Source organism: Juglans regia, chromosome 16 (genome assembly GCF_001411555.2).
Source record: "Juglans regia cultivar Chandler chromosome 16, Walnut 2.0, whole genome shotgun sequence".
Lineage (NCBI taxonomy): Eukaryota > Viridiplantae > Streptophyta > Magnoliopsida > Fagales > Juglandaceae > Juglans > Juglans regia.
This window is the reverse complement of record NC_049916.1, coordinates 19,822,666-19,836,670: the sequence shown is the minus strand read 5'-3', so window position 1 is coordinate 19,836,670 and position 14,005 is coordinate 19,822,666. Positions and strand designations below refer to the sequence as shown.

General features: G+C 33.9%; 1 protein-coding gene across 1 annotated transcript; it reads right to left on the bottom strand.

The window, feature by feature from the left end:
• Nucleotides 1-1,007: 1,007 nt before the first annotated feature.
• On the bottom strand, nt 1,008-6,904 carry LOC109009243 (protein HGH1 homolog). The gene is made up of 9 exons (XM_018989656.2): nt 6,743-6,904; nt 6,414-6,536; nt 5,929-6,126; nt 5,351-5,429; nt 4,757-4,902; nt 3,178-3,291; nt 2,449-2,580; nt 1,564-1,677; nt 1,008-1,440 (listed from the first exon to the last, which is right to left on the bottom strand). Exons 1-9 carry the CDS (start codon nt 6,794-6,796, stop codon nt 1,390-1,392), a joined length of 1,011 nt encoding a protein of 336 aa, XP_018845201.1. The 5' UTR covers nt 6,797-6,904; the 3' UTR covers nt 1,008-1,389.
• Between the last annotated feature and the right edge of the window lie 7,101 nt (nt 6,905-14,005).

The window sequence follows — 14,005 nt, the reverse complement described above, 5'->3', positions numbered from 1 at the left end:
TTTTATTTTTTATATTTTTTTCTCTCAGCAGATGTATGGTGTATGACTACTAAGAATATTTTTTATAGTGAATAATGCTAAACATATCGAGAGAGTACACCGATAAATGCATTTCCTTTGCTTTTTTTAATAATTAAAAAAAAAAAAAAAAAAGAGGAAATGCACTCATCGGTACATCTAGCAGCATGTTCTCATTTCATTAAGTTAATGTGGTTAACGAGCTGGTTTGGGTACAAACCTCATCTCATCTCATATAATATCAACTAATAATCTCACTATTACTAACAAATCATCTCAATTCATCTCATCTCACTATCCAAACGATATAATGATAGATATCTATCAGACAATAGATTAACTTTTATTTTTTAAAATAACAAGCTCAAAAATAAATAGATAATATTCAATTATCATGTTGTCAAAGCGGACTGAATGGTTCTAGCCAATATCCTAAGGTCTTTATTCAATCATCTGTTAAATTTGTGCGTGATATGATACCTTAGAATCTTAGATTATATTTTTTATAAAATAGATTTGATATATCATGTTAAATAATATCAATTTATAAATTTACTTTTATAAGAATGAGCTTTACCTTGTTAGGGTTTCTTTTTTTTTTTTTTTTCTTTCTAAAAAAGGAGAAGAACTATTGTCCATACAGTCGACCCATGATGTGTTTTTTATGTCATTCTGTGCAAACACGGATATCAAACCCTGCCCCTCACTCGAGGGCTGAGCTCAGGTATACAAGTTAATCAGCTACAAACGGTATTGTAAATTTGTAACCATGTGGCAGAGCTTGATCAACTTATTCAATATGAATATCATTATGTTGTTGTCATTCAAAATATTTATTTAGGATTATCCCATAGAATCTGTGCCTTGCCCAAACAAGCCAACCCTAGAAAAAGTTTTCTAATTCAGGGTTTGGAGTAAGCAAATGGTTTAATTATTCCCTTTTGGGTACAATTCTTCATACCAATCTAGGCTGTTCAATTGAGTAAAAGTTCTGAAGTAAGACGTACATATGGTTGTAATAAAAAATGCATGTGGATCACAAGCTTAAATATTACTGTCTACATTACTCTACACGCCAAAAAGAATACTGGTTATGGCTTGTACTTTTTTTTTTAGCTCTACCTTTGATTTTGAAGGATACAACCAACGAATGCGAAAACTCCAACCATCCAGCCCCAACCTTTTTATGGGATACGATCAAATAAAACCCTAAATTACATGTTGAGAATAACTTTCCCAACTGTTATGCTGAGAAAGTAAACTAGGAATCATAAAACCTACATCCATAAATGACCAAAAGGTATGGACTTGCATTGACCTTCAAAACCAGCATTAAATTCATGTGGGATTGAATGAACACATACAGAACTGCTAACTTGAATTCTCTGTGGATGGTTCCTCTGTGTCACTGTTGTGAATCAGCTGGTAAACAATAAGAGAGTTCATATTTGTAACAACAGTGAAATGCACAAGATGAAAGAAGCCACTACAAATTACACAATGAAAGAAGGAAAAGAATAGGTCAGAAGATGGGTTTTTGCATACCAAGGAGCCAACCCGTTCATATGCTTCCATTACTTTTGCATCTTCCTCAGTCTCATACCCCACTTGAAGTATTCTAGGTCCATTGACAGACCAAAAAGCTCTTCGACCTGCCTCCTGAAAGAATATGGAAGAATGGCTTAAGAAGCAGTATACCATTTTCCAGTTAGGTGTAACAAGCTCAAAGTTGGAAGGATAAATATATATATATATATATATATATATTGAAGCATCCAGATACTCCAAATAAGGAGAACGCCCACAATTATTGGCATAAAGAGAATAATTAATTTATTATGCTTCTGTCAACAGAAATAAGTTAATAACATCGTATATAAACCAATGCACAAATGCACTCTCCATGCAACAGCACAAGTACTCTCCTTTACTTAATATTATCCACAGCTTTAGGAAAAGTGCTTAGTCTTCCAAAGGGCTGCTCAGAAGCCAAGGGTGCTAGGCTCAAGTCCTCACTCCAGCTTAGTTGGAAGAAAAAAAACACTAAAATTTTCGTCTAATGGCAGGAGTAGGCTACATAACATGGCCAGCCTTCTTCCACCTCAAAGCCCTCTCCTTTCATGAGTTGAACCTGGAACTCCCTCTTTTAAAGAGGAGGGACATGGCTACAAAGGCTAGTGGTAAATTTCCTTAGTTCACGCACAGATGCAGGGAACAAGCTTGCAACTCTTTGTTGTCTAACAAGAAGAGAGAAAAGTTCTGCATGTTCTTATAAGACAATTTGTTAAAGAAAGCACATTTTTCTTATAGATGCTCTGAGTTATCTATTTGAAGATGGTTTCAATCGACTTGCATGCTGGTAAAGTATATTTAGATTAATCAAAACAGCACAACTAATCTAAAAATGAAATTTTTTGGTATTTATTTGACCTGTAATGAGATCAAGTAAACAGCCTCCAGAGCTTGTACTCGTATTTCAGGATCACTAACAGGTTCACGCTCAATCGAGAGTGCACTCCCAAGCTCAAGTGGCATTTTTGATGTGTCCTGTTTATTATAAATCTGGACACAAGTCACCCAGCCAACAGAAAAGAATTCCAAACATTAGCTTATGGATCAAGAAAAGAAAAGTTGAAATCATATATTGAGATTGCAAGTGGAAAAAACAACGAACACCATATACAGTTTGTAACTGCAAAATGGAGACGTTTTCTGTAAAACTTCAATGAAAATTAAACTTCATCAGTAGAATAAGAAATTCTAAAAGAACTAATAGCAGCAAATAAAAAAATCTCATTGAATAGCTATATTGTTATCATTCCAAATACTATCTTCTCTATGTTTTTTACTACAAAATCTGCAGGTATCTAAAACAATCAACCATGATCTTGGTTGATCTTTAAATTTTGATTTGAGTAGTTAGCATGCCTAAAATACAAAGAATTAAACAGCATTTAGTTACTACAGCCTCCTTTCTGTATCTGCGAATGAAACTAGTTCCATGGAAAATGAATATTTTAATAAGGGAGCAACCTATAACTTACAACAGCAAAATCGAACTTAGAAAGTTGGGCCTAATTAGTTAACTAAAGAGTCAAGCCCTTCCCAACCAATTTAATAAATTACAAATGCTTTAAAGGGTTAAGAAAAGCGAAGTACCTTGTTACTGGCAACCGGTAGAAGTAAAGCTGGCCAAAGAAACTCTGATATCAAAAGCAAATTCTGTAGCTGACTCTCAGCTTCAAAACAACAATTCCGAATTGTTCCAGAAACCTGCATGCCAAAAAAATATCCTCTAACCACACACACAGAGCTAAGAAGATAACTATATAGTCTAATTTGGTGGAATTGGTATTGATGTTGGCCACTTTAGTATGACCATAGCAACCTTTATTACATTGCTTTGTCAAGCTTCAGAAGCTAAACCAAGCTCACTAATTAGCCCATCCAATACACACCTGAAGGACATACAATTACCTCTCATAACTTACCAGGTTTATATAATCTGTCAATAATCCTTTTTTTTAGAAAGACTATTGTATTGGAATTATCTGTCACACTGTTAAAAAACCAACCTCTGCTGGTGCATAAGGCACTTAATAAGCCAGCTCAAGTCATCCAGAAACAGACAGTATGATATGGCTACCCTGCTTCAAAGCCCTCTAGAATCTTTAACTTGGGTCATTGACTCATTAATCATGTTGGTCCAACCAAAGGACGATCTCATGAGAGATGGCTTGGATAAAATTTTACATTTCAGCTCTTTTGCATTAAGTTGTACCAGTTAGACCAAGACTTTGATGTTGCATAAGAAAATGACTCCTAAATCATAGAATTTGTGAGTTCAGCATATCTGTATATAGCTAAACATAGTCGTCTATCATCATATAATGTTAGGACAATTTCCTCTATTCTAACTTGGAAAGGGTTCTGTAACACTCTGAATTGGCTAAGTCCCATATTATGTGGGCGGACTAGAATAGAGTAATGGTATAGGTGCATGAGTGCCAAGTCCCACATTGGTTCTGTAACTCAACTTTATTTCAAGGAGCTCCAATTCTAATTTTTACTAGTATTTTTTGAGTATAAGCACAGATGTAACTACTGTTTTCCTTATCAAGGATCCGAGTAGAAAAGATTGTAATACCTTGAATTGATTAAGCTCCACATTGGGTGGGTAAACTATTCTCTACCATGTGAAACAAAGCTTTATAATGATTTCAATGCCCTTCAATTGTAACCTTGACGAGTACTTTTGGAGTATAAACGTTCCTTGGATCGTTACAAGTTCGATTACACATACAAAATTAAGGGGCTTTCTTCGCAATATAACTCAAAAAATGCATCAAATTCATTAGTATGCTTTAAAACTACATAGAAGGGATCCATAAAGGGTCCAATTCGACATGACTGAAAGAGGCATAACCAGTCCCATGTCTTTCACAAGATATAAAGAAGATAGGTTTGCTTATACAACGTACAATTCTGGGCTATGATTTGCTGCAATTATTATATGCATAGAGAAACCCATGCTCCAAGTCTATCGATTTTTTTTTATAATTCATCTATCTAAAAAATTCAAGGACCTTCACTTCTTGTTTGTGCTTTCTTTTATTAACTGTGAAGAATAACAGAAATTCTTCGAAATACATACATCACAATACACGGTAGAGTAAACAACATTCTATTTGAAAATAAGAATATAGTCCTTTTAGGTAATCCAATCTATTGAACATACCCCCTTCTTTCTCAGTGGACTACTTGAATCAAACTGTCTAATAATCTGCTTCAGAAGCCCTCGTTTAGGGTCCAGTAAAAGTTTCCTTCCTGCTTCCAGCTTTGAGATGTTTACAAGTATTGAACCAACGTGTTCAAATGGATCATCTGGTAGATGTGTGCAGTAAAGAATCTCAGAACAACATTGTTTGGATGAACACACTAAACAAGATATTGGAAAACCAGAATATACAAGAATAATAACATACAAAAAGCATACACTAATGAAAAATAGCTTTTAATTTTTAAATTAGCAATAGCTGTTTTCCCAATTTTTCGGTCCCAGATTATAAGTTCTCAGGCAGAAACAATCTATACTCACCAAAGATAAAACTTTAACAATCATGCAGTCTTCAAGTAGAAATATAGTCACAACTCACGACCAATAAAGCCCATTAAACAGGTTAATAAATTATGCCAAAGATTTTATGACAGTGTAGAGAGAAAATTGGGTTGAATCACCAATCTACAGTGGTCCTGAACAACCTAGAATTCTAGTATTGTCATATATTATGTGTATGGAAGCAAACTTGAGTTCAAAAGAAGAAAAACACACCACTACTTTCGCTGGAGGTTCTACAAAATGATCTCACAAGCTTCATAACATACAGTCCGTGCATCTTCTCGTCTTCAGTCTACAACAAGAAAAGTTCCACCATAACTAACAGAAGTATCAATACTTTTTTTATATGGGTAATCAAGAAGTTTTATTCATAGAAGTACGCAAAGCCCAAGTAAATAGGGAGTATATATGAGAAACGCCTAAATGGCTAAGTGAAGTATCAATACGATATGACATAGAACAATAAAATCATGTATTACTACCTTGATCTAACAAATAATAACAAGAAAACTACTAATAAAAATATATATATATATATATATATATATATATTAAGAAGAAAAGCTTATCTACTATTCAACCAAAAGATAAAAGGAAAAAAAAAAAAAGAAGAAACCAGAAATGGCTTAATTGATTGCAATTGATATATATATATATATATATATATATATATATATATATGTGTGTGGGGGTGTGTGTGTGTGTGCGCGCACGCGTGTGCGCATGTGTGTGTTTTGATAGGATGAATGCAAAGAAAACTAATGATTGTAGAAAGAAGCAGATGATCACACCTGTAGCAATGAAGCAATGCCAGCATCCAACTGCGTCAGATTGACTAGAAGCATAACCAGTAATCGCCCATTGCCAGAGTCTGGCTTATATAGGTTTTCCATGGCCATTTTGATCATTCCCATCTCAACCATCTTTGCTGCGAGATCCGAATTCTGTGAAAGATTTACAAGAGCTTCCGCAGCAGGTCCTGACACCTCCTATAAACGTTTAACTAACTATTATGCTGCTCCATTTTATACTTGATATAGAATGCTAAAGAGTCAGCAAGTTTGTGTTAAATCATAATCCCAAGTTCAACTGCCGTCGATCAAAATATAAGATTAGAAAAATTTCGTATGATAATAGAAATCATGTAAATGGACCCTTTTCTTTTTTATTTTTGCAAGCCCTATCAATTTTTGATTAGTTTTGTTTACATGGTGGTGCATAAACCTCTTGTCTATTCACACTCAAAAGTTGGGCTAGATTGAATTTGAGGGAGCACCTTTGGTGCACTTAAGAGCCGAGATAGTGATGGAAGAACGATCTTCGCGTATTTGGCAAGAGATTGCAAGCCATCCTCAGAGCCTGTTAATCCCCGAACAATATCCACAGCCGCCTGTGTAACCTGTATATTTAAAAAGAGAGAAAAAACAAAGCGAATATCAAATAACCCTCAATAATATACTCGGTATAGAATATTTGGTAGCTGGGGAGTCAGAGATTCGTGGAGAGAAATTGAAACCTTTGCAACGGCCAATTTTTGGCAACTAGCTTTCCTGTAAGTTTCTCAGAAAACAAACAGAGACTGTTGAGAAAGAGCAGGAAACTCACTTGAGGAGAGGGGGAGGAGAGAAAGCCCACTAATTCCTCCAGTTCGGTCGCCATTGATTTTCTTCTCTGCAGTTCGCGCAGACACGGCGAAGCTCGACCGCCCTCGAGGCTCGAAACCACAATGATAATCTTCTTTAACAAAAAAACAAAAAAGAAAACGCCGTTCATACTTCCTACCCGTCACCACCCTCGTGAAAATCTGGTATCATTGTCCTAAACGCATCGTTTTCATAAAAAATTCCTACAAAAGTAATTTTATACTTTATATTTATTCAAATTTTTTAATTAATTTTTGCTATGTAAAGATTTTGTTAAATCAATGTGTAATCCATGTATATTAAATCTCTAATATAGACATAATTTTATATAACTTTTTTTTTTTGACATCGACATAATTTTATATAACTAATCTACAACCAAGTACATAATTATTATATACTCGGTGTATGTAGCACAATCATTTGATAATAAAGAAAAATTATATTCATCATCCCACACATCACACACCACATTTTTTTATTTTTTATAATTTTTTTCTCTTATCAAATATGTAGTATATAGATGATGAGTAGAAAAATTTAATAAGTTTAAGAAGAATAAAAGAAAAAAAATATTAATTTTTTTTTTAAAAAAAAAATGATGTGTGGTGTGTGGAGATGATGAATAGTAAAGCTCAATAATAAAATCTTTGATTGCTTTAAAACGTCTAACTATGTTGAGACGGTGGGTAAAAATTAAAATGAAATATTAATTTATGAGCAATACTACACAACCTCTCATCCTCTACACACCACATTTTTTTAAAATTTTTAATATTTTTTTTAAATTTTTTTTTGAGTTTATTATTTTTAAATTAATTCAATTTTTCTATTCATTATTCATATATTAAATATTTGATAAAAGAAAAAAAATAATAAAAATTAAAAAAAAGTGTAGTGTATAGAGGTTATGTGAATAGTAGGAGGTTGTGTATATTTTTTGTTAATTTACTTCACATTTCCAAACAAGGATGATGGTATATATAAGTTTCAAATGAAATATTATTTAATATTTCTAAACTATGTTGAGACGGTGCCTCTCAAATCGTGTGTGAACCTGGTAGAACCCCATATTTTGTGACCCATGGTCAAGCCACTAGCCATGTCATGACAAGGCTGGATAACCCCACAGCAGCCTCATGAGCATGTCAGCCACATGCCAACAGCCATGCTAGCCATGCCCATGGGCCATGCATGCCATGGGTCAAATTTGGCCCATGCCAACCATGTTCTTTTTTATTATTAATTTTTATTTAATTATTTATTTTTCAATAGACCTATTGGGAGTTTTCAAGTTGTAATCCTTATAAATATGACCCTTAAGTTTTGCATTTACATATTTTGGCAAATTCCCTAGTGGGTAGACTATTTTATTCTTGAGATCATTATTCGGTGCTAAGGCACTTGGGCTCTTTGGGGTGCAATACATGAATCCCCTAAGAGAGGATCACACCTTGCAATTCATGAATATGTGTAGTTCAATCTATCTTGTTCTTGCAACTTGGTGCAATTCGTGAATCCAAGTTGTTGTTCTCTTTGTTATTTTTAAATTCATCAATAAAGAAGTTTATTTTATCTATGTGCAATTCGTGAATCATAATTGAATTGGCTATCTTTTGTTCACTTTGTTCTTGATTATTTATCACTTGTTCATCGTGTTCTTCATTTGTTCTTGGTGTACATCCATTCCATTGCTCATTTGATCCACTTCATACCACATACTCAACCATCATAGTGTTTGTCATCTTTTCCATAAGTTTGTCAACTTACCATAAATCGTTCCCTCCATACACCTTGCCCTAGACAAAATACACATAGCATCCACTCCCACATACATCATTCGGCTAACCCTAGTGTTGCCCTACTTTCTATATTAATTCACATTTCCATAATTGTCCTTCATCTATCATATTCATAAAACCCTAGCCATTTCATCCACTTACCATATTTGGCCATTCTAAAGTCATCCACCATAAACCCTAGCTGCCCACCTAAAGTCTTATAAGGAAATTCATCTCTTTTAGGAGTCTTGACATCTTCACATTCAAATTCAAATTCCATAATTGAAGGAATTGACCATCATATTCAATCCCTTAAATTACTCATCCTACAATCTCTCTAGTCAACTATTGACTAACCATCTTAATTCAAATTTAAATTCTCTTCTTCCCTCAAAGATTCCCTCCATCTTTCAAACTTCCATATCCATTTCCAAATCATCTAAAATCTAGCCAACCTTTCAAAGACCAAGTCAACCCAATCCATTCATCTTAGCCATCCAACATCCCAAAACTCTAATCCTACCTTACCATTTCGGCAACCCTAGCATCACTCTTCCACCTCATTCTCAAACCCTAGCATCATCCTAAACTCCAACCCTAAGCCAACTCTTCCAAATCTCGAAATCTACCCTAGCCACCTCACAAAACTCTAGCTACACTTCATCATACCTACCTTAATCACCATCCAAGTGGCCCAAACATTAAGGGCAACCCTTAAGTCATTCTCATTGTATCAAACACCCATAATTCTAATCCAATCTTCCAAACCCACACCAACCCTAATTCTACCATAGCCCGGGACATCCCTAGTTGCATCCAACCTGAACCCTAACCTCATATCATCCATTCAACCCTAGCCTCCATCATCTTGACACTTCACTCAAGAACAAGTCTAGCCGCCTACATTGATTTGCCTTAGCCTAAACACTTAGCCTACCCAAACACATTATCATCCCATCACTCAAACACCATCCTTTTGTGGAAGGCCAAACAAGTTGGCAAGAACACTCGGTTACCATCATCACCAAGATGAGCCCGTGGACCTTCGTGTTAGGGCCAAGACCGGGGTCCCTAACAGAACCACACACGTCATCGTTGCTCCGACACTTCGAGGACTACACAGCGATATCGTCATATTCTTCAGCCCGCCCCATTCCAGCCAACTTGTGGGCCCACGCGTCAATACGGTGGCCGATCCTCCTTCGGTGTTGTCAACGATCATAGTCTTTCGTCTCTAGTTATCCCACTATGTTTATGTTTTTCCCGAGATGAGAACATGAAAGAAATATAAGTGAGTTCTTTTACAATATGTACTAGAATAGTCAACTGTATTATCTTTCTATCGATTGTGGTTTAAATTGTTTAATGCCACAACCAATCAATCAACTTATTTGATCACATCAAACTTCTTTTTGCAATCCCATCCTTAGAACATTGGCACTGTGTAGCAAAATGTAAACACATATTTAGCTAGCAATCCCATTAAATCTACTACATTGGATTAATCAAATTCAAATTTCTTTATTACTATGAACATTGTTTCTATACATTTTCAGATGAACTGTTCAACCTTTATACTTTATTTTATTACTCTCTCTCTCTCTCTCTCTCTCCACCCAATGGATTAATTTTTTTCTCTCCCTCTCTCGAGCCAAAGCTTCTCCTTCTCTCTTGACAGAAGCCATTCTCTGGACCAAAACCCTCGCAGCTCTATGTGTGTGTGTGTGTGTGTGGATATCCCAACGGAATCGATAAGATTTTCTCCCTATATTCTCTATTTCTTTCTTCTCTCTCCCTGGCCGAGTGAATGTTTTCTATTTTTCCATCCCAAAACTCTTGATCATGTGATCATTTCCAAGTTTTTGATCTCCCACGAGGACTTTGCACTTCCTCCATCGTTGTAGCTATTCATCACCATTGTCGCTACACTTGCTTGGTGTTTTCTCTATTGACGAATCTAGGGTAAATGAAACTCTCTCTCGTTGTTTTGTTGGTTGATTTGAGGCTTGTACATTACTCTTTTTATTACTATGATTTTAGCTTCTTGTAATTGTTGTTGTAGTTTTGTTTAATCTAGAGTAGGGTTTTGATTTCAAGGATGATTTTAAGGTTTCGATTTTCTATTTTTAATGGGTCCTCTGATTTTTATAAACATATAGGAGCAAGAGGGTGGTATCAACTTTGTCCTCTAGCTTTGCTTAATCTAGATTAGGGTTTGATTTCAAGGATGATTTTAGGGATTATCATATGAGTTTTGATTTATTATTTTTTTTCAAATCCGTAATAATTTTTTGTTGAGATTCAAATTGATCATTGACGGTATTATTTTTTTAGAGCTGTAAATAATATTTTTGTTGTGAATTATATGTATTGTTCTTGCCTTTAAATGGCTTGGATGCTTGGGATTTGTATAATGCTTGTGAATTATATGTATTGTTCTTGCTTTTAAGGTGGCCGCAAGAAAATTTGAATTATTTTTATTGTTCTTAACAATATTATTTAAATGAATGCTTGGGATACAAATGAATGTTTGTTCTAATCATTTTTTCTTCAACTTTGTTGCTAAGTTGCTTCAACTTAATCTAGGCGAATCTAGGGCTTGGACTAGCTGTGTCCATGCTTTATTTTTTTATTTTCTCCTTTAATTTGCTGATTGGATGGGTCTTCTATTTACTTTTTTCTAAACCTTTGATCTCTCAAATTTAGGGATGATTTTTAATTGGCTGTTGTAATTTGTTGTTTGTAATTGGTGCACTTGCTTGGGGTTTAATGGGTGTTTTTAATTGGCTTGGACTTGTTGCGTTGTTGTTTTTAATTGTCTATTTGGATGGGTCCTCTGTTATAATTTTTTGGAGCAGCATTGGGTCATTGATTTTAATGGGTTCTCAGTTTTAGCCAAGATTTTGTTGTTGTTTTTAATTTGCTATTTGGAAGCTGTTTGGATGTTTTTAATTCGCTTGGATTTGCCGTGTTGTTGGTTTTAATTGGCTATTTGGATGAGTCATTTGTTTTTAATTGGTATTTTTAATTTGTTGTTTGGAAGCTGTTTAGTTGTAATTTGTTGTTTGTGTTGCTAATCCTCTATTATAATTTGTTGTTTTAATTGGCAATGTGACTATGATTAATACAATGGTACAAATAATGATGGACTATGAGTAAGCATGTGATTTTATGTTGTACATGCTTCATCTTGATAATAAGGCAGCATATATTTCTGAACTGTTTAGTAATATTTTATCTTTCAATATTTTGTTGAATGATGAACACACTAATATATGAGCATCCCTTCTTCATTATATTGTTACAAAGTGGTGAGTGTGGTATTAACAACCCATATGAATAGTGCAAATGTTAATGTCCAAGCGACACAACCCCAACAGGAAATAAGGGCACCTATTAAAAAATCTCAGTGGAGTGTATCATTCATTGCAAGGAAAGATACTTTCCTCGTTTTAGCTTGACTTAGCATTAGCATAGACTCCATACGGGAGATTGACCAAACCTCCACACAATTGTGGAGTATAATTTATGATTACTACAATATTTATAAAAAACTTAACAGTCCAGAACGGTTTGTACTCTCTTTGACTAATCAGTGGTCAAGTATTAAAAAATGTACCAATAAATTTTGTAGTTCCATTGCCCAAGTTGAAGGAAAGCATCCAAGCGGTGCAATCGAGCTAGATAAGGTATAATGCTTTTTTCAATTATTATTATTGTAATTATTAAGTCCTTGCAATGATAGAGCGTACTAATTGTGGAACTATTTTGTAGATTGATAAGGTGAAAATTTTGTATTGAGAGACTCAAAAAACAACTTCAACATGGAACATTGATGTTGGAACCTTTTGAAGCACCAACTGAAATGACAAGCACACATGGAACTCATAAGAAGAAAAAATAATGTGTCAAGTTCAGGTATTATTCCAAACTCAATACGATTAGGGGAAAACATAGAAAATGTGCCCGTGGATGGTGAGAGACCTCCAGGTAAGAAGGTTGAAAAATAAATATAGAAACAAAGAAAAGGTAAGTAATCACAATGTAATGAGTTTAGTGACGCCTTAAGGCACATGAATGATGATAGGAAAACTCATATGATGGAAATGAGAGAAGCAATAATCAAGGCTGACAATGATAGATCAGAGTTAATACTTCTTAGGAAGAGAAAACTTGATATGGAAATTAAGGCTTACAATGATGTATCCGACTTAATAGTTTTTAAGAATAGGAAAATTGATATGGAAATTATGAAATTGGATATTGTTTCCATGAATTTGTACAGCAAGAATATTTCCATAATCTTCAAATATAAATCATTGAGGAGCAAAAGAATAAGATCATATCTCGTACATAGTTGTATACTTGGTTTTGGTTTATTTTGATTGGTGGTGGACTTGCTGGTACATTTGTTGGTGGGTATTTTGAAATAGTTTTTTATTGTGTGGTGATATATTTTTTGACTTGCTTGTGGGTCGGCTATTTTTTTTTTTTTATTGTACCATACTTGCTGGTTTTTTTATTGTATTGGACTTGTTGAAATTGTTGGTGGAGCTGGTGGTTTCTGCTTGGAAGCTGGTAGCTGGTCGGTTGCTGGACAATGATGGAGTTGCTGGTTGCATGATAATAGATTTTGTAATGGATTTTGATACATGGAATTTGTATTATATATATCTATATATATTCATGCAATGGAATGATATTGACTTGTGAAATTATACATGTATTCTGAACTTTCTCTATATTCATGTAATGGATTTTGAGACAACGGATGAAATTAGTTGTTGTTCAATTTTAAGTTGAAGAAATTGATGTTGGCAGCAGATGAACTTTCTCTATATTGTATATAAATTTAGTTGATGTTCAATTGTAATACAGCACAGGTTATCATTATGTATTAGGTTTCTTCATGTAGATGTTGTTGTAAATCTTATTTAGTGGGTTTTAATTGCAAAATATAAAAGAAAAATTAGGAAAAATTAATAACAATAATAATAATTTTTTTGGCTAATAGATGGATAATCAAATTTTAAGTCTTTCTTGAATGAGAAAGACAAAAAGCAAAACATATGATTTTATCCAAATTTTACATTTACATTTGGCTACATCATTGCCAATGCTCTTAGAGCAGTGTCATTCGTCTATCTAAAGCCATCTCTACAATTTAGCTAAAAGTACATGTTTTGCATAAAATCGAAACTATTCAAGATATAACCCCACATTGGATAAGACAAAATAATAATATAATATTACTTTGTTAATAATAATATTTTCTATTTCTCTTTCATATTTTATAATTATATTAACCATACGTTAATTAATAATTTAAAATTTTAATTAACTTATTGTTTTCCAACTATTTATTTTTTTTCAATCCAATTATACAACACAGACCACATCTACATATATATATATATATATAATCAAATACGGGAGAGGGAGGG